At 28.8% G+C, this 21975-nt stretch overlaps 2 protein-coding genes across 7 annotated transcripts in view; one reads left to right on the top strand and one right to left on the bottom strand.

Annotated features, from left to right (window-relative positions):
- The window catches only part of gry (trafficking protein particle complex subunit 11 gry), a 52802-nt gene extending 43544 nt beyond the window's left edge, over window positions 1–9258 (bottom strand). Inside the window, exons 1-5 of one of the 6 annotated variants that reach the window (XM_043052586.3) lie at window positions 9043–9258; window positions 4226–4497; window positions 3120–3289; window positions 2317–2387; window positions 778–892 (exon numbers count right to left, since the gene is read on the bottom strand). In XM_043052586.3, the coding sequence (XP_042908520.2) occupies window positions 778–892; window positions 2317–2387; window positions 3120–3289; window positions 4226–4429 (560 nt within the window). In that variant the 5' untranslated portion in view covers window positions 4430–4497; window positions 9043–9258. Of the gene's footprint in view, window positions 1–777; window positions 893–2316; window positions 2388–3119; window positions 3290–4225; window positions 4498–4864; window positions 4921–8875 lie in introns of those variants that run through there. The other 5 variants (XM_043052587.3, XM_043052589.3, XM_071185928.2 and 2 more) reach the window with 5 other exon arrangements.
- Window positions 9259–9459: 201 nt separating this feature from the next.
- Window positions 9460–18474, top strand: LOC107457205 (uncharacterized). The gene is made up of 2 exons (XM_016075305.5): window positions 9460–11556; window positions 17886–18474. The coding sequence occupies exon 1, from the start codon at window positions 9627–9629 to the stop codon at window positions 11538–11540; it is 1914 nt and encodes a 637-aa protein (XP_015930791.3). The 5' UTR covers window positions 9460–9626; the 3' UTR covers window positions 11541–11556; window positions 17886–18474.
- The last annotated feature ends 3501 nt before the right edge of the window (window positions 18475–21975 follow it).

Below are 21975 nucleotides of genomic sequence, written 5' to 3'. Positions count from 1 at the left end.
AACAAGCTATGAAGATAAATCAAACAAACATATCTTGTAAAAATTACTAACAGAAGGAAACATTAATAAAAAATGTAATTTTTTTTTTTTACATTTGAAAAGATAATTGATTTGAAGTTATAAATTTTAAGAAGCATAATTTCCTACATATAAACTGCAGATTACCTGTTAAAAAACATATAAGCTGCCAATGCGAATAATTTGCTGCTGTGGATTATCTGCCGAAATTACTTTTTGGAATTTTATTAAGAAATTTCCTGTCAACTTTCATCAGCAATAAAAATGTAAGGAACCATTCACACAGGATTTAAAAAAAATTGCGTAAGCGAATAAGTTATTGGAAATATAGTTACCTGCAAGAAATCTCCTTTTAGGTACATTCAAATTATAATGTGTATTTACATTACTTCCATCATTAATAAAAGTAGATTGCTGTGTTAGACGAATACATTGATAATAGAGCGGTACGGATTATCCAACGAAATTTTATTTGGAAGGGAGAATGTGACGTATGCAGATTATATTCTACCATGGATAATACACAGTAAATTACGGTACTATTGCATTTAAACACATAAAAAAAAATTTTGAGATCATTATTGCGTAGCTTTACAAAAGACTTCAAATTTTAAAACAACTGAATTAATTTCAATAATTTAGAATCCCAATATTTGTCACTTTAATGCACCCTTTTCTAAACATTTTAATAATTCTTTTAGATATATGTTTATAAAAATGCAAGTCAAATGATAAAAATACCATTCTTAAATATATTACCGCAGTGTGTATCCATACAGATGATCTGAGTGTGGCAAAACAAAAAGAGTTTTTCCAGACAAATCACAAGCACTGCATAATGAAGCCGCTCTCTCAGCTGCTATTTGATCATCCGCTAAAAACAAAATGAGATCAGCACCCTTGATAGTTCAGACAACAAGAAATATATTCTGAATTTCAAATAAAAATATGAGGAGATAGTCATTCTCTGGCATATAAAAAATAATAAAGAAATATCAATTTCAGAGTAATTACAATGAATTTTTGAAAAGTAAAGATACAATGCTGCATAATCACTTGAAAAATTTTTCAATTTATTAAATGTACATTATAAATTACTAGTACAAGTCTTATTTTTCAACATAGTTGCCACCATTGTCAAAGCATTTGCTAAGTCTTTGTAGAAGCTTTTGTATTTCCAAGTAATAGAAATTTGTCACCTGTTGTCGGAACCAAATTTCAAATTCCGTTTTGATAACATCATCGCTAAGAAAGTTTGGCTCTGCAGCATCTTTTTCAGGTAATGGAAATGTGAAAGTCACTGAGTGATAGGTCTAGACTGTATGGCGGATGATCTAAAATTTCCCATTTGTAACTTTTAAGTAGTGTTTTGAAGTGTTATGTGAGGATGAGTGTTGTCTTGGCAGAAACAAACCCCACTTGTCAGCAAGAGCTTGCATTTATTTTGAATTTTATGTCTCTTGTATACCTTTTTTTATGACCTTTTGCATGAAGAAAATGTATTAAGGAATGCACTTCACATCTGATGCGATCTTGAATTAATGCATACATAATTAAGATATGCTGCTTAAACAATTTGCACCATAAAAATGATGAATGACCTTGAGGGAAAAGTGAAACATTCAAGGTTACAATCTAAGTTGTTAAAAAATTCACAGAAGCATTTCCTTTGCTGCTATTGGTGAACTATCTTTACTTTCCAAAAAAGCCTTGCACATTTCTTAACAAATTTTAACTAAGTGTTCATGTTACAAATATTTATCTAAATTTCTTATTTTAACACTAATAAGAGTTGAAACATTATATTCACAAACATGCCTTTTAGAAATATATATATTGCAAAATCTGCCCTCCAGGAAAAAATATTTATAATGCAAATGTATTTAAGCAATATACTTTTCAAAATTAAACCTACAACTTGAAATTAAATGTATAGCAAATATGTTTTTTTTTTTTCGCCTACAGGAAGAAATCTACTACTGGGAAATTACAGTTGTAAAAAAATTGCATTTTTGCAATCAACTCTATATGTTTATAAATAATAATTATTTAGTAATCTACTCTACAGGGACAGAATCTTGTTTAAAAATGGGAAATTTATTGTGAATCACATTTCAATCCGTAAATTTTTTCCGTACAACTTTTAAAAATTTAAAATTTGTATTTGACTGGGAAAAAAATTGGCTAGACATTTATTTTTTAAAGTAGTTAGAGCACATTTGATGGAGAAAAAAAACATATATTTGTAGAATTATAAAATTATCAATTCTACAAGAAGAATCTTAAAATTATACAAACCACCAGGAAGGGCAGCTCGTTTCTGAATTAGAACCAAAGCCACTCTAGTAGATCTACCTTGAAGACTCCCTCTAAAAGAAATTTAAAAGGAATTAAAATATGTAATAAATGAAATATAATGAACAAAAATTGGATATTCATTAATGCTATACTTTAAATCTTAGGTGAGCATTGAAACAATTTTAAGGTACAGAACATTATGTTAGTTCAATTCATGTGGTGAGAACAGCAAAGTAAATCTGAATTTCAGTTACTTTACTAAAGGAAATTTGCAAAAACGCAAATGACATCTTAGTCATCATTACATTTAGTCATCATTAAATTAATATATTACTAGCAGGGATGGCAAGTTTTTTCCATAGCGACAGAAATGCCTGAATGAAATAGTTTTCCTTCAAACAACAGGGAGAAAAAAAATTCACACATTTTTATTATTAATAATTGTGATGTAAATGAAATAATAACATTAATTTTGACTAGTTGCTTTTTAGTTTAAGGCTATTTTAAATAATAGTATTAAATTAAAAGATAACAATTGAAGGAAAAAAATTAATTTAAAGAAATTGAAGTCCAGTGAAAAATCAGAACTCTTCCACAGCCTCAGAGTGCAGCCAGTCTGGGATGGTGTTTAGTTTATCATTTAATTCCAACTAAATCTGTCACTTTTATTTCAAATAGCTTTGAAACTTTTTTTTTAAAAATCTTTTTTAACAACACATTGGATTGAATATTTACAAAAGGTGTTAAAGGAAAAGCAGAAAAATGTAGAAAAAATTATTAAATTTTTTTCCAATGTTACTAACCTCAAAATCTCTAACTTAGTTGCACATTCTAAACGCTTTTCTGACCAGACTGGACTGTCCCAATCTAAATCAACAAACTGCACTGCAACAGCTGGAACTTCCGTTAAATGTTTACTTAGCCAGTTTGTTTTCAATATACCTTTAGGTACATAACGGTCATAGGATGCTCTCTGGAAAGAAAAAAAAAATAATCACAGAATTTTACTTTTTCTCCATACTTCATAGTAAGTATAATAACACATTTTATCAATGATAGTAAGTATTATTCTCTATTCTTATTTCAAAGAAATATACCTTATTACAATCAGATCTTCTAATAATACGAAATAACTTTTTAAAGACTGCTTTTCCCTATCTAGTATCTACTTTGATAGCTATTTAAATACATACTTCTTCCAAGAAAAAATTATTTTAGTCACGAAAAGAGCGATATCTTTTGTTTTATTCTTTTAGCATGAGAATATTGTTATCAGGACTTTATAGAGTAGAAATCTTTCTAACACAAACCTCTAAAAATGTAATGCTATGTGAGAATTTTGTATGATACAGATCATATGATATATCACAAAACTTACTAAGCATGGCAATATACAAAAGGAACGAATCAATATTGATTTAAAATAATTTTTAAATGAAAATTGTTCAAAACAAAAAATATATACACTTACGAACTATTTATTATTTAGGGAACATAATTAAAATTATGAAGAGCATTAGAACCAAAAACAACAAATTTATCAAGTTCAGGTTGCCTTAGAGATTGTAAAGTCAACATGGTTTATGAAGGATTTTAGTTTATAGAATTACATTATATAGACCTTTAACAGTACTGAGAAAAGTGACAGTAAAATGTTTTTTGCTTTAGTTAACTAGTTTTGGTCCTGTAAACTAAAGAAAGTAACATTTATTGCTTTTCTTTTGAAAATGAATTTTTGTGACTATGACTAATGAAAAGAAAATGGCTTTTTTTTCTTTCAAAGAGATAAAATAGTGACTAGTAAGGAACTCTCGATACATTATTTTGTCCACTCATCTTGCCCCAAATTACTACAGAAAACATTACTGTGTGATATTTCAGCAGCTATCCTGTTATAAAGCATTTTTACCTTAGGTTTTGCTTTGGGAAATTCATGTCCAGGAACTAGCAGCTTGAGAAAAAGTGGCACTCTTTCTTGCCGATTAGAGTTAAAAGATTCCCATATTGTTCTGTGAATAGGATTATTTTCCACATCAAGACCACAAATAGCAATATAAGATGAAGGTGTTGATGTTAATTCTGGTGGAAGATCTCCAACATCTAATGCATTCATATTCTAATCTAATGTATTCATCTATGCTACAAATAGAATTTTATGCGAAGGTAAGAATACTACAATCACTGAAATGAAAATATAATTTAACTTGTAAAAATTATTTTTAAAATCAATCATAAAATATACAGGAATGTCAGATATACTTAATAAAGTGAAACCACATTTTACAGACACTTCTCAAAACAAACACCTCTCATTGCGGACATTTTCAATTCCTTTTGAATCTTCTATGAATAAACCATTATGTACAGCTCGCAAAATAAAAAAGGGAGTACCAAGAATAACTTTTCATCTTATGATCAGATATTCACGTTTTAGGATTCAATTTTAAAGGTTTGAGGTGGGGACCTCAAATATGCCAATTAATTAGTGCAGACGATATTTTAAATAATGAAATCAGATGCAAAATATATCTTCACTGAATAAACATACCTTTTTTTGACAAAATTTGATTTCTGACTCCCAAAATGTATGGAGTAGCTGCAATCTGGAAAATATTGTCATAGTTTGGTCATGAGAGTAATCAAAAGTTTGGACGACCGATTTTGTATTTTGCAATGTAAAATTACAGTCTTTAAAATTATGTAAAAAATTGTGTAATTCAATTTTTTACATAATTTTAAAGACTGTACATTTCAACATTTCAAACATTTCAAATTTTTTTTCGACAAATATTTAAAAAAATAATAAATACTTACTAAAAGTGATATTTTTCTTGGAATTATCTTTGGATAAACGCATTTTATAGTTACAGGCAAAAAAAATTTCCTTCTAAGCAAAGGTTCTCAAAATATGGCGAAATAAGCAAAAATAAAATTAGCACTAAAAGTTTCAAACTTTGAACTGCTCTCCTGACGAAACTATGGAGATCCTATTCCCCATATTACGGCTACCTCCTATATTTTGGGGTCAGAAATTTGAATCTTTCGAAAAAAAAGCATGTTTATTCAGAGAAAGTACATTTTTGTGACCGATTTCGCAACTTAAAATATTCTTTGCGCTGATTAATTAGCACATTTGAGGTTCCTCCCTTGAATCATGAAAATATAGTCCTGGAACATGAACATTTGATCATTACATCAGAAGTTATTCGGGATGATTTTTTTTAAAATTTTGCACCCTGTACTCTCAGCAAAGCACACACACCCTAGGATAAGGATATTCATTTATGCTTCAAAACAATATTTTTAAAATCTTCAAACTAGACACCACTTTTTCTAGATTTAACTAGTAAATAATCAATCATTCCCCTGTCACCTTCTCTTACCTTTGCAAAGAAAGGAGAGAAAATGATGGATTGCTCATGTGAAATTTTTGTTGTTGCTTCCAACCCCAGCTCAGATAGCGGAACTATACCAGATTCATGATGCCGTGAGTCTTCAAATAATCGAGGAAAAGGAGAGGTCTCTCTAGAACAGTGTTTCTTAACCTTTTTGGTATAATGGACCCCTTTTCAAATTTTTTTAGAAGTCACAGATCACCCCCTGTGAAAAAAATTATTGCAAAAAACATCAATTATTAGAAAACATTTAATTTTATTATTTTAATAGTATACAAAATTTTTAAAATTTAAATTTTTAATATGAAGGTTGCTGCTGCTTTTCCTTAATTAATAAATTGGATTGGGGGGTGGTATTCGACAAAGCAACGCACATATCATGTTCAACATTCAATCGATTTCGATATTTTGGGTTTATTGTCACAAGTGTGGAAAATCCCGCTTCGCAAAGATTCACTGTAGCAAATGCAATTATAGCTGCCATAGCTCGCTTTACAAGCAATGGGTAGGCTTCCAAACATTTTAAAAATTAGGAGTAGTCAGCGGACCCCCAAAATATGACTCATGGACCCCTTAGGGGTCCATGAACCACAGGTTAAGAAACCCTGCTCTAGAACCTCTTCCATGGTGAAATCCAGGCAATCAAGTAGATGGTGAGGACTAGTCCTGCTAGAGTTGCACTTTTTACAAGTTGGAAAAAGTTTAATTTGTCTACTAAAAGTGAAGCTCTTAGTATGCCCACTGACAAATCTACAGGTTGCGGTTTGGTCGGCACGTGTACCCTGAAGGTCAAGGGCTGTGAAATTTTTTGGACAGTGGTATCTTTTGACCTTTTCATCTGGGCAACTCAGGTTATGACACCCCACATGTTGAAATGACACATTAAATACTCATAATACATTTTTCATTCCAATCAATTAGACACATGTTTTTAATGCAGCTGGATTAGAAAAAAATAAATCAGAAATCTAGTCTTTGAGGTGTTTGTATAGAGTAAACTTTTATTCAGACTTATGACAAATGAAGATTGTGATTATAACAACTTCATAGGGCCTGCTGCCTTACAGATCTGTACCTATCTATAGGTATTGTCAAATTTTTTTTTAGAAAATTGCACGGCTCAAGGTAAAGATCTTTCGGAAGTTGATAACATTTACACAACGACTCATATCATCACTTAACAAATTTCTTCCATAACTGATTGAATACCTAGTTTCGATGATATTGGTAAAAAAGATAAAATAACTGAGCATGTACCCACATCGAATCAACCAATTCAAAGCACAAAAAATAAATAAATAAATATTAAAAAATTTTTATTGAGAAATGCAAACGAAAAGACAATTGAACAGGCATTCATAGATATTGTATTTAAAAATAAAAAGCAAGTCAAGATTACAAATTTTTTTCCACTTGGTAAGTATTCATTTTTAAAAAAATATGTTTAGATTTTTCTAAAGTTTGATTTCACATTTTCCTGCTTTTCAAGTTCTTTATTGATAGTCCAACAGAAAATTTAACATACAGGATCCGCTAAAATCACATAAATTAAAAGTCACTAATACATGAAAACCAATCTAATACCCTTTTGGGAGTTTTAAAATTCAAAACAATTATTATTAGCAAAATATATTTATTTTTACTAAAACATGTATACAAGTTAAGTAACACACAAATACATAAACTAGTCCAATATCTTTTTGTAAAATTTTGCTTACGAAGTAAAAATAAATTTGCCAACATTATTTTTATGAAGATTCCCTAATTGATAGCTGAATTAAACTCTTAACTTTCTCAGTAAATTTCTGTAAAACTATGCACTTTCATATGTAGTTAGTCAGAGCTCATTCTAGGCAGGGTAAACAGGGCGCAGCACCCTGCTGCCCTTTTAGTCAAAAGAATCCACCCTGTTGCCCCTGAAGTAAATTAGTGCCCTGATGTAATAGAGTCCATACTCTTTCTTTCCTCAACCCTTCTTTATTTTTCCACCAAACTCTACAATGGATTTCTTAAACTTTTCAACGCTTTTTATTTAGTTTGTCGTAGCTGTCAATACATAGATTTATATGGGAAAGAAAAAATAGCTATCACACCCCCTTATTGCACTTATCTTTGAAAGTTTGCAGTTACTTCCACTATCATTAAATCATAATTATTAATAATTTTAATTATTAAATAATAACTACTGACACTTAAAAACATGCGTTTATTATTTTATTAGTATATGCATGCATTTTAAATAAATTACTAAGATAATTAGCTCATTAACCCGATATATATGTGAATTTATTATTAAAAATTAGTAATAAATATGATTGCTTTGCTACTTTTAGTAGCAAAGTATGTTCTCTATGTATAATTTAATTTCTTCAGTACCAGTATTCTATGCATTATTTAGTTTCTCCACAACCAGTATTCTAAGTATTAGGTTAGTTTTTCCAGTATCAGAATTCTCTGTATTATTAAGTTTCTCCAGTACTACTGTTGAAGGAAAACTTCTGTATATGCGTCAAGAGGAAATATCCCCGATAAAACTTGTGCGACCCCTAGGAAAATCGTTATACATGCTTTTTAGTTTTCATAAATTTTAAAATCACATTGGCTCTTTAGCAATTGTAGTTGGCACAAAGAGGTACCAATAGAAAACAGAAACGGACCAATTTTAAGGTATAATTTGTAGCAACCCAAGGGTTAACCTCTGTATGTTTTTTTTGTAATTGATTTTTCCTCTTTAAAATCAATTTGGAGCCTTGGCGATTATAGTTGGCGCGGTAGATCACGATACCGAAATATCCCCAACGTCGACAATTCACTGTTAAACTTTCTGTTATATTAAAGTGGGGTAACTATTAAACCTACATGTTTAAGGGTATTTACGTACCTAATATGATTTACTTTTTCATGTATGATATGTTTTTTAGTGTTAGTGAAATGTAAAATTACTGAGTTTCATTTCACATAATTAAAGCTATCTTAAATTGTTATCTTTTCTACGAGAGTATAAGACGCTAAATTTAAAAACGAGAAATATAAACCTTAGGTGAAAAATGAATAATTTCGTAATAATCGTCTCTTTTAATTTCAAATGATGCACATCGTTCATATATAAGGTTAAATAAATAGGTAGCTTAAATAATTTTTAAATAGAATTTAGCTACTTATACCTCAAATCGGACTTCGTATAGTAGGCTTTAAAAATGTCAAGAATCTAAATAAAACCCGGTAGTAATTGTTTCTAAGATCTTATATTTAAAAAATATACAAAATTAAAAAGCATTAATTGCAGATTTACCATTTTTTGATACAAAAAATATAAAATTTCAAGACTTACAAAATTCTTTCGCTAACAAAATAAATAGCAGACGGTTTTCTTTCCCCCCTACTTTTCACGCTGCCATACCTAACAAATGAAAATTTTTATGAATGCTAAAAAATAAAATGCTGATAAATTCAAATTTATATTATTTAAATTATTTAATATATTCCTAAGATAAATTTTTTTCAACTTTTTTACTGCCATTCCCTCTGCATGCGATAGTCACCAATCAGATTCATTTTCCCATGAATCTGATTCGTTTGCAAAAACATTTTTATCCAGTGAAAATTATCGTTAAATCCTTGGTTATTAATTTAAGTAAATGTTTTTGATTATTAAAGTGTGACATATTAATTAGCTAAAATAATGTCGTAAGAATGTTTGACACCCAACCTGTTTCAAATAAAACTTGCATTATTTTGTTTTGAACTAGCTACTACCACTTTAACTATGATGGCAGCACGCTAATATTTGTAATCGCGGTAATTCCTGTGTTATTTATCTTTCGTATTTTGTTCTGGGATTGTAATGGTGAACAAAATAGTGTATTATCTTTGATTTCACATCACATTAAATCTGTAAATTTTGTTAATTTAATTATGTCTTATTATAAACCTGGTGATTTGATTTTTGGAAAGGTGCGTGGATATCCTCCTTGGCCCGCTCGAATAGAAGCGCCAAAACCTGGACAGAAAATACCGCCAAACAAATATCCAGTCTTCTTTTTTGGAACTTATGAAACAGGTATTGTTCAAAGCAAAGATATCTTTCCATATGAAAAGTTTAAAGAGAAATATGGCAAACCGCAAAAGCGGCGATTTTTCAATGAAGGTCTTGAGGAGATCGAAAATGATCCCACCATCCAAGGTCCTTCTGCTTCATCAACTGCTGATAAATCTGCTTCTGAAGATGAAAAAGAAGAAGAAGAAAATGATGAAGTAGAAGAAGAAGAAAGTGAGGAGGAAAAAGAAGACAAACCTGCTGTCAAAGTGGAAAAAAAGGGAAAGAAGAAAGAAGAGAAAAAAGTTTTTGTAAAAGTTGGTCAAGTTGTTAAAAAGCGAAAGAAGACTATAGAGAATGTTGAGCCCCAAAGAAGTCGTAGTGGTCGTATGATTAAAAAGAAAAAGTTTAGTTCTGATAGTGAAGGTTCTGATGAAAAAGATAGTGATGAAGAAAAGAGTGATTATGAAGAAGAAAAGCCTGCTAAATCTAAGAAGAAAGAGTCGTCTTCGGGGAGTTCTTCAGAAAGTGAAGAGGAAAAAAAAGAGAGTGAAAAATCAGAAGAATCATCTGATGAGGATTCTGAAGATGATAAACCTCTTTCAAAGCAAGTGAAAAAGCCTAAAAAAGAAGTTTCTCCGCAAATTAAAAAGATTTCTTCCAAAGTTGCACAAAAGGATGAATCTGAATCAGAAGATTCAGAAAAGGAGTCGAATGTTGATCAGAAACGTAAGAGGACTGATACCGAATCTTCAAATGTTGAATGCAATAACGTTTCAGTGTCATTAATAAAATTAAGTGACGAGACCTGTAAAGAAGCTATGTCCCCTTCAAAATCCAAGGAAAAAAAAGAGCCAGAAGATAAATCTCCTAAAAAAGAAGAAAAATCATCAAAAGCTAAGGTTGAAGAAAAATCATCAAAAGCTAAGGTTGAAGAAAAAACATCAAAGGTAAAAGTTGAAGAAAAGACGTCTAAAGTGAAATCTGAAGAGAAGACTTCAAAAGGGAAGACAGAGGAAAAGACCTCTAAAGTTAAAATTGAAGATAAAGTAAAAAGTAGACTGGAAAAACCTTCAAAGGAAAAATCAACTGAGGAGAAAGATGTTAAACCTGTAAGGAGTAAAAGTGAAGAAAAGTCTACACAGAAAGATGATAAAAAGGCAAAAGAAGAGAAAGTAAAACAAAAGTCTAAAATTGAAGATAGTAGCAAATCATCAAAAAGAAAGCAGGAAAATGGCATTGACAAACCATCAAAAAAAGCAAAAACAGAAGAGGATGACACTAAAAAAGACCAAGAAGAAGAAAAATTGAAACAAAAAATAGAGAAGAAACTAGAAGAGAAAGAAGGAAAAAAGAAAGAAAAATTAGAAAAGAAGAGGAAGGAAAAGATAAGCAAATTACAGGTTGATGTGGAAATTAGTGCAAAACTTCATGAAATTGATGAAAAAATCAAAAGCAGTTTGAAGTTTAATAATTTAGATATTGAAACATGTTTAAACATGTTAAGTGAACTAGACACTATGCATTTGCCTGTAGGAACAATTAGAAAAAACCCTAATATTTTTCATACTTTGAAAAAAATACGTAAGTTTAAGAACAATGAGACTGTGAGACAAAAAGCTGAATATTTGTATAACAAATTTAAAAATTCTTTTACGGGTATTGAAAAAGATCGTGCAAGCTTAAGTAGTGTATCCGAAAAAGAGAACAAGAAACAGGAACAGTCTGCATCGGAACAGAAACGCGAGAATGAAACAGATGGGATTTCTCATGGCGAAGAAGAAAATACTTGAAATAGAACTTTTTAAGGTAATTTATTTTTTATTTCTTCTGGTGCATAATATTACATTCTTATCATCCCAGTGGCTGAATCCAAACGGCATTGTTGCGGAATGTTAGAGTTCTTTCTCAAAGAATTTTCTAGTTTCGAATATTTTAGTTTCCTTTTCTGCCGAAATTTTCAATTTTTTTTTTCTTCTCCATATCTAAGAGATGCTTTTTTTCACACATGGGGGGGGGGAAGAAATGTTCTTTATTTTTCTACTCTTATTCAGAGGACTGAAAAATAATGTAAATGTAATAAGTAAAAATTTCAATTCAGCGGAAATGTTCGAAATTTTTTTTCTCTTGATATCGACTGCACAGTTTAATCATCACTGATTCTATTGTAAACCTATGTTGTGCCTCGATCACTTTTTCAATGTTTTGCTATTAAAATTCTGCATGATTTTAAAAGTTATGATGCCGAACTCGAGTTGTCACATTTCGACTCTCTTTATTTTTGGTATTTTCATAATAAGTTCAAGCGACGATTAATTAAAAAAAAAAAAATTTTTTTTTTCATATCTATACCAAAATCTATGTGGTTATTAAAATCCTGATGCATTTCTCATATTACGAGTTTTAAATCACTAATTTAATTTATCACTTTTTGATGTGTTTTATGTGTGCTGATTTCATTCTCGATCTAAATTATTTTTTTCTTCATTTTTTATAAGCATTTTTTGCTAAGCTTTTACTCAAGATATTGAAAATCCCACATTTTTACTATGAGTTCGTTTTTGCCGATTACATCGTAAACCTAGATTATTTTTGTCCTCGGTTTTTGCAATTTATTCTCTTGCCTTTTTTAAAATTCTGTTTTTTTTTTTTTTTTTTTTTTTGCACCATGCAAATTTTAAAGTATGCATTTAAATAAATACTTATTGTCACGCTTTAAATGTGTTGATTTTATCCTATATTTGAGCATTTGTTTTGTCGCAATTATTGCAGTGCTTTTACACATAATTTTGATGATTCTGTAACCTTAACTAAGATGTTATTATGACCTATGAATTTTTAATCACGTATTCGTATGACCATTTTTGCTGCTATTTATTTGGGCATATTTCATTGTAAATAAAAATTAATTTTCTGGTTTTTTTTTTCGGTATTTAGCGCCATGCATTTTTACTTGGTATGTCGAATCCAGATATTTTAATACAATACTATTGCAATCTAAAGATTTTGAAAACTGGAAGAAAACGTACATTTTTAGACTAGCCCACTGTTTGTAATTTATTTTTATTAATTTTTTAGTAGCTTAGGTGGGTTTTTTTTTAGTTAAAAGCAAAAAAGAAAGTTTTTTATTTAAAATTCATGTAACATCTGATAATGCAAGAAATATATGTAGTATTTGAAGTTTAATACTAAATCAATATTGAATTTTATTTAGTACTATTATGGTTTTATTTTAAATTTTGTTCTAATCCTATAATTTTTTTTCTTTTATTTAAATTTTTTTTTTTTTTTTTTTTTACTTATTTGTAAAAGTGTTTTATTTTCTAAAAAATATACTACAGTAGGGAACCGATTATCCGGAACGGTCGGGACCATCGCTATTCCGGATAACTGATTTTTCCGGTTTTCTGAATAAAAAAAAACTGAGTAATAAAAAAAACAAAAAGCCGTTTTTTTTATTGTTAAACCCAACTAAAAAAAAAAAATTGGAAATAATCTTAAAAATAAGAAAAAAACGATGAAGTAATACACTAATGATTATTTCCAAAATGATGGTAAGGTAAACATCTTTAAAAAAAGAAAGAAAAATCGAGAAATCTTATGAGGAAAAAAAATTTTTTTTTTTAAATTGGGAGAAAATTTATCGAATTTCGTTCCGGTTTTTTGGTTTTCTGATTTCCGGATAACGGGTTCTGTACTGTATTACATTTTTTGATAAGAAAAATTGGTAAAATCTTAGAATAGCCCACCTCTTGGTGACTTTTTGAAATGTCTCCAAGGCGATTATTACTGGAATCAACGTTGCATTTTGATTATTAAAAAAACAACAGCAATTTAAATTATTTCAAATTTATTAAAATATTTTTTTAATAGAATAAAAAATAACTTACTTTCTTCAAAACCATCGACCGCATCATTTCGCGTAATGAAACTCACTTGTTCTCCACATTTAGAGCATTCGTACCTTTTCGAAATTAAATGTTGATTCATGCACCATTCAATCACGGCTCTCTTACCTTTTGCATTCAATAAAGTTGGAAGTTCACTCGTCCATTTTCAACCGGTACCACACAAAAAGGGTTCTGTACTGTATTACATTTTTTGATAAGAAAAATTGGTAAAATCTTAGAATAGCCCACCTCTTGGTGACTTTTTGAAATGTCTCCAAGGCGATTATTACTGGAATCAACGTTGCATTTTGATTATTAAAAAAACAACAGCAATTTAAATTATTTCAAATTTATTAAAATATTTTTTTAATAGAATAAAAAATAACTTACTTTCTTCAAAACCATCGACCGCATCATTTCGCGTAATGAAACTCACTTGTTCTCCACATTTAGAGCATTCGTACCTTTTCGAAATTAAATGTTGATTCATGCACCATTCAATCACGGCTCTCTTACCTTTTGCATTCAATAAAGTTGGAAGTTCACTCGTCCATTTTCAACCGGTACCACACAAAAAGATTTTAAAAAGTGAAATAATGGTGGTAATAAATGAAATAATGGTTTAAAAATGAAATAATAAGGATGATTCTAACTGCAAGAGATCAGAAGCATAAAATGTGGAAGAAAGAATTTTTTTCTAACGAAATCCTACTGTTGTATACATATCAAATAACTAATCAGATTTAGGAATTTTGGTGGTGTGATCAGACGTTCAAAATAATCTCCCCAAAATATCTTCTGGAAACCTTGGTTGGCAAAATAACAAAAACTTGCTTGGCGAAACTTTAAAAAATTGTCATGGGGTGGGCTATTCTGGGATCCACTTGAAAAATTTTGTGATTGGGACAGTTGTTCCCAAATATTATTCTGCTGATATCTAGGGTTCCAAAAAGGTATTGAAGGGGTTCCGTGTGTTAGTATTTTTTAAAACCAGTAATGAGTTTTGAAACCTCCGATTTTACCTCTCCAACCTATAATTCATTATTTATGCAATCTTTTGGTTGTCTTGATATGAAATAATTTCAATAAATGCCAATGAGATAAAAATTATATTTTTAAAAGAAAATATCTTTCTAACAGCTCTATGTTGAACAAATGATGAAGAAAAAAAAGGTTTTATTAAATATTACATTAGTATTTCTTATCGCGCTTTTCACATCAAAATAAAACAATTAAAGTCTTTAATAAAGAAACAAGTGATCCAAATGACCATTTTCAACTCTTAATAACAGTTCTTTTAAGTTTTCATCTAAAACTAGAATATAATTAGGCTTATTTTGTTCATTTTCAGCTTATTCATATTCACAAAAAACAAATTCACAACTAGAATTTATATAGCAGAGGGACTGTAAATTTAACTGTTGAGAAAAAATCTGATTTAAGATAATTAATGAGAAAAGATTTTCATTCCTCTCATTAAATATTTTAAAAATAGTTTTTTATAAGTTATGACATTCACAATTCAATAAACTTTATTTATAATGTCGGGATTCCACCAAGTAAAGGTTAATTATTTAGAGTTCCTTTGCCAGAAAAAAATCTGGAACCATTGGCGTAGAACCCTAAAGTTAATAAGAAAATTATCATATTTGCCAATTGCCACCAACATGATAAAATATGCATGTGGCCCTTTGTTAGTCAACCTGCTGCGAAAGTGGCCCTTTACTCAAAAAGGTGGGCCACCAATCTAATGGAAATGTTCTTAAAAATTGCAGATGGAAACATCAGTAACACAAAGGTTTTTTCAAAACTAGATAAAAAACAAACATTCTTCTTAATTTTTAGAAGGAAAATCCCAATGCTGAAAATTTAACTTTTCACGTCGCTATATTTTTGAATGAAAGGCCACATGACAAAGTATTTAGACTGACATATTGACATCATTGTTCTAGGCACTAGACTATTTTTTTCCAGCTAACATTGTAATATATTTGCATAAAATTAAATGCTTTTAAATGTTTAAAATTAGAAACTGCAAAACTGATTACTTAGGGAAAAAAGAAGAATCTGAATCAATTTATTAGAAAAAAAATTAGATAAATATAAATAATTAAACTATGGGAAAGTTCATGAGTTTTTTTTTTATCTTATTACATAATACATAAGTCCATTAAAAAATTTGTTCTTAGAATTAAATTTAAAAGAAAAATATTCTAGTTATTCAAATCAATGCAAGTTAAAACTTTGATTCAAAGAAAGTTTATAGGGTTAAAAAGGATTAATATTAAAAATGATTTTGAAAAAAAGCAATCGATAAACTATACATTGGTCAAAAACTATTTAATTAAATTCCAATTTCCCGAACTTTTTTAATTTTTTTAAAAAAAAAATTATTTTTTAGATTTAAGGGGTCACAGTACCCAAAAAATGACAAAAATACCAAAAATTTTTTTATTGCTTATAATAAAACTTCAAAGTATTTCAAATGTACAGAAAAGAATTCATCTCTCTATCTACATTTTTAAAAAAGTTATGAATGATTTTAAATTGTTCTAATACAGAAACTTGCTCAGCTGCCTGACTTTAAAGTGCTTTTTCGCATAGATGAAAATTTTGTGTCTTAATCTTAATTAAATCCCTAAGGAATTTTTTCTATTTAAGATAAAGCTTTGAAGTAAACTTTTTTATCTTGAGCATAATACACTTATTTAAACTGTGCATGGAATAAGCATTTTATGAGGTATTACAATTTTTACGGCATGTTATATATACCTAACAGGAATTTTTACCCTTTTTTTTCTACTTTTTTACAAAATAATCTATAAAAAATATTCTAATTGATAAATCAACAAATGAATGCAGAAAATTATTAAGATAAATATTGCAAGCACTATGGAAAAAACTTTTTTTGAAAATATGTTAAAATGAAAAAGCCTTAGGGATTTAAAAATTTAGAATTTTTTCAACTTTTATTAAAATTTTAAAAAACTTAAACAGTTTAATTACTTTTTGAAGATAAATTATTGATGATAACTTAAATGAGCATGTAAAGCATCCTTAAAATGAATGATTATACCTTTATTTTAGAAAATTGTTGCAAAGGTACTGTGACCCCTTAAGTACATTGAAGATTAGCTGGCCGCATGTGGCTCAGGGGGGCGCAGGTAGCGCATGGAATAAAGTTTATAAGAACCTTTAAAAAATTCTGTGTTGTCATAATAAAAACTGATAAAAAGATAAGTTAAAAATAAGCAGGAGAGACAGATAAGAAATCTTAGTTCATAACACAAATCTTTAACATTGAAAATTACATTTACTAGTTATCTATATTACTGTACGGGTAAAAAGTTATAATAAATAAATAGAATAAAGTCTCTCAGAAAAGCTTAGTTAAAATGCTGCACTATAATTAAAACAAACAGCGAAAAAGAATCATTAAAAATAATGTTTTTTCTAAAAAAGGTGGTGATAAAATAAGGATATTGACTTACCTGAATAACGTTCCCGGACAATTTGTTAGCTTCATGGAATTTTTTTTACTATTTTTAAAAAAGAAAAATAAGTCTGCTTCTTTAAAAACAAGTTTGTCTTTTTTTAATTCCTGAGAAAAAAAATTAATTTTCATGCTTTCTCCTACAAATGCAAACCAGATTTAAAATCACACATCACAATTTCTATTTATGCGATTTAAGATTGAGCACCTTTTTTTGTATTTTAACTTTTTTTTAATCAAATATGACCTTTTGTATTTACATGATTTCGAAGTCACTATTATGATTCTTCTTCAAGTGTGTTGAAAATTATACATAAGAATTTGTTGTCACGTGATTTTAAAATCAAAGATCGGGATTCATATTTGCATTCATATTTGCTTGGTTTTAGATAGATTATTCGTATTCACGCAATTAGTATTAAATGTTGAGATTATAATTCACTCAATTTGAAAATCACACATTGAGGTTCATATTCACGCAATTTAAACAAATAAGATTTTGTCTCGAAATTTATATTAAACCGTTCATAACATTTTGTTCATTAAATGTTTCCTGCATACAATTTTTACTTGTTAAAATTTCATGTATTTTTCAGTCATTCAAAAACTGTTTCCTCACCAAGCAAGTATAATAACCTTTTCCTTGGTTGGGAAACCACCTGTCTGTGGAAACCTTGACTTATCTCATTAACATAATTTTATGACTTGTTTTAAGTTGGTCTAATGTGTCTTATTGAATTTGCATTATTTTGTAGGTTTTCATTCTGGATCAGATTGAGTTCTAATTTCAGCTGATCATCATCTCCTTGGAGCCAATGAACCAGTTATTGATCCTGTTCTCATCGATTGAATCATTGGCTTCAGCTGATCCTCATCAACTGAATAGACACTTTTAATTTAAAAAAAGCAGTTATGCTACCTAGATATTTTTTTCTTGTTAATGCTTATTTTATTTTTTGTTTGTAAAGCAACTGGATTAGTATATAAGGGTTATTTTTATTATATTTGATTTTAATGTTTCAGTATAGTGCAGATAATTACTATTACTGCAATATGCATATGATGTTGTTAATCTTGTAAAATACTCATTGTTTAAAACACTCGTTAATGTTTGTTGGCTGGTGTATTCATGTACAGATTTATTATCATTTAATGTCCAAACATCCAAACTCACCAATTGTATTTTAAAATGTGTTGTTTATTAACTGCGATAAAAAAGTAACATATTCCCATTTTTATCATTGTATTCATGTAGAAGTTTAATGACTCAATTTGAAACATAGTTTCTTTTTCCTTTTATGTTTTGCTATAGAAGTGATTAAAAAGTTATGCCATTGATTAAAATTCTCTAATTTATTTCAATTGCAACAACATACAATGACATATCTGCCAAGTCTCTTGTTTTTTTAACGAAGATTCCCGTATTCTACGACTATCTCTTGTATACTCTGTATTTGTTGAAGAAATTTTTAAAAAAATTGACGGTAAAATATCAACTAATGGTGAAAAATTCCTCAACAGATGGTGCTATTGCCAGTACTCAGGGCCGGATTAACCTATAGGCACGTGCCTAGGGCCTACAAAAAACTTGGGAGAAAAAAATTTGTTGACAAAAATAATTTAGCTTTAAAAACAACAAGTGTATTTTGCACAAAATTATGAAGATACAAATAAAAATATAATATTTTTCGATAATAAATTATTTTACAGAATCTAATATATTACTTTTTTGCGATTTTTGGATTCAACGAAATCTTGTATTATGCTGTCGAATTCCAAACTCCGCAAAATATCGTATTCAATCGACATAAGTGCGAGCGATGCCAAACGATCTTGATTCATTGTTGAACGCAAATAATTTTTTATCAATTTTAATCTGGAGAAAGATCTTTCTCCTTCTGCATTTGATCCAAGAATCGACAAATATATTCTTAATGCAATGTGAACGTTAGGAAAAGTATTCACAAGTTTATCTTTAATTTGAGCCTTCAACATTTCTTGTGCAGATTTATGTTCATACAAATTTGAAAATAGTAAAAATTCATCTACAAAGTTTTCCTTTAAATTAGATGAGTAAATTTTCACCAAATTTTGCGCTTCTAGTTTAATCTCAGATTCTGACAGATTTTTGTGAACAAGAAAACCGAAATTATCATACAAATCACTGTAAACTTTACGCCTTTTAGTCATTTCTGAAATTAATACATCTAAAATGGCGTAATACGTTCCTGACAAAACGTGACTAACATTTTATTAAAATAGTATTAAATCACTTTTTTTTTCTATTAGTAAACATTTAACCTACCTTGCAAATTTATTTATAAATAATTTCAGAAGATTTACTTTTGACAATATTAATTTCCTTCACTTAGTTATCATAGTAGTATCATGAAAACTATGAAGCTATTTGTAGTATAAATATTTCTTGTAATTAATCTCACTATCAATTTCACTGTTTTCTTTGCTGGTTTGTTGTTGTATTGTTGATGTGAAGTGTTTACCTTTACATAGTTATCGATGGAACTAATCATAATGGTACGTATTATCGATATCAACTGCAATATCGGCAGTATGTCGGTATTGCAGATAAAGTTCGATAAACTGATTTGTAAATTAAAATCCATATTAAGAAAAATGTAAAAAAAATATGCAAGAAAATTTTAGCATATATTTTGAAAAGAGGGTAGGAGTGGGGGAAGGGTCCCGAAAACGGCTGTGCCTAGGGCCTACGAAAGGTATAATCCGGCTCTGCCAGTACTTATAAATAATGTTTTAAAAAAATCTTAAGATTTATATACATATTTTTTATTATTCAAAATGTAAGTGCTTATATTATTTCCAATTTTGACTTACGTGATTGTATCTAAACTTTATTCGTAGCTTAAAAAATGTCACTAGTAAAATATGTTATTTTATTTCCCCAATCAGGGTTCCCACGGTACTAGAAAAACCTTGAATTTAGTTGAAAAAAATCAGGGCCCTTGAATTCTGCCATAGGGTACTTGAAAAGTACTTCATTTTTTTAGGATTTAAAATAATTCTAATCTTACAAAAGAGCAGTAAAAAATTCAAAGGAAGATTATGGAAATTCTGATAGATTCAACTTATAATGCTTGAAGTGAAAAGGAGTTAAAGAAGATGCAAAACTTTTCTCTCCTAGATTTTTCACACCAGATTATTGTTCATCTCTGATGTTTTGAAGCTGGAATTCATATAGAATGTTCTACAAATTGTGATTTAGATAACAGTGATTAATGAATCACATATCGAATATTACTTTAAAGTGATTTGCGAAATACTCATCGGGATTTGCATTACGGTATTTTATAAATCACACATCATGATTCACAATAAAGTGATTTATCAATCACACATTGTGATTTCAATTATAGTTATTTCTGAATCATATAACAGGATACGTATTTAAGTAATTTCAGAATCGCGTATTGTGATTCACCAAAGAGATATTTAAAAATTACCACTCACAATTCTCATTAAAAGGATTTAAGAATAACACATAGCTGTTCTATATTAAGCACCCTTCGAATCAGAAATTGAAATTTGCATCATAATGATCACTATTCATGTGAAAACTATTAGCTAATCACGCAACAGAGTTCACATTAAAGTGATTTATGTATCACACATCGTGATTTACGTCTTGTTAGTTCGTGCTTTTGTATCATTTGCTATTCATATTGTTTTGATTTAAGAAACATACACCACAATTCAATTTTGATTTACAAATCACGCATTGTGATACGTAATTTACACAATCTTTGAAACTTACTTCACCTTTCTTATAATTTTGATTTGCATTATGTAAATTAGATTCGTATAAATGCCATTTAAAAATTATGCTTGGTGAAAATTATGCATATTCACAAAATTTTTGAAATCACGTTTCATATTTTATGGATATATTTTAAAGAAAATAAAGCTTGGTAAGTTTTAGTTATCTGTAAAATATTGTGCTACAATAGATTTTATTATGTTGAAAATACATTTTTCATATTCTGAAGTAACAAAATAGATAATTTGTTATTAAAATTGAAACAGATATGTTAAATGGATATATTTTGATATTTTATCTAATTATATACATTTCCTGTAACCTAAAATTTGATCTAACATATTAAAAAATAGTATTTATATTAAATAACCTTACAATCACACAAACTTTGTCAATTATTTACTATGCTTGTTTAATGTAATATGCATTAATTAAGTTTAATTAATTCTTATTCACTTCATGAAGAGTTTCACTGAAGCTAGTTTCGTTCGTATGTCAATTGGATTTTTTTTTTGTCAATAGGAATTGAAACAGCAATGTAACTATCAACCATTTGTATCATTAACTGATAAATTTAATAAATTTTTTTGTTGTCAAACAAGCATTGTGCTTTAAAAATATACAGTTTCTGCTTCTATGTAATTGTAAAATTTGGTTGACATGTACTTTAGCATATAACTGTAATACCGAATAGGTCCTTGAAAAATGTTGATTTTTGGTCCTTGAATTTTTTTAAAAAATTGAGTGGGAACCCTGCCAATGTTGGCAGGCATGCAATGACACTTTTGATATTGATAATACAGCATCACTAATAACTTATGCATGCTAACATATTTAAATTGGTTGTAATCTATAATCTATGTTTTTAAATATTATTGTTAAAACTGCAATGAAATACAGGATTAGCCTAAATAATTCATCCAGTTTAAAAAAAATAGGTTTCAGGTTACTAATACTTTTTACGTGTGTACTCATTCCAATGGTAAGCTGTTCGATCGTAACATTCAATACATATATGAATGTTTGTCACTGCTACAGTGATGTGTTTTTGT

Source organism: Parasteatoda tepidariorum, chromosome 5 (assembly GCF_982258835.1).
Source record: "Parasteatoda tepidariorum strain Cologne lab strain chromosome 5, Ptep-v5.0, whole genome shotgun sequence".
Taxonomy (NCBI): Eukaryota; Metazoa; Arthropoda; class Arachnida; order Araneae; family Theridiidae; genus Parasteatoda; species Parasteatoda tepidariorum.
Note: the sequence above shows the minus strand (reverse complement) of the source record. Positions and strands in the feature narration are given on the sequence as shown.

What these genes read in the sequence shown, in the direction of transcription:
- LOC107457205 (XM_016075305.5), top strand. Translation starts at nt 9,627, where the DNA reads ATGTCTTATTATAAACCTGGTGATTTGATTTTTGGAAAGGTGCGTGGA.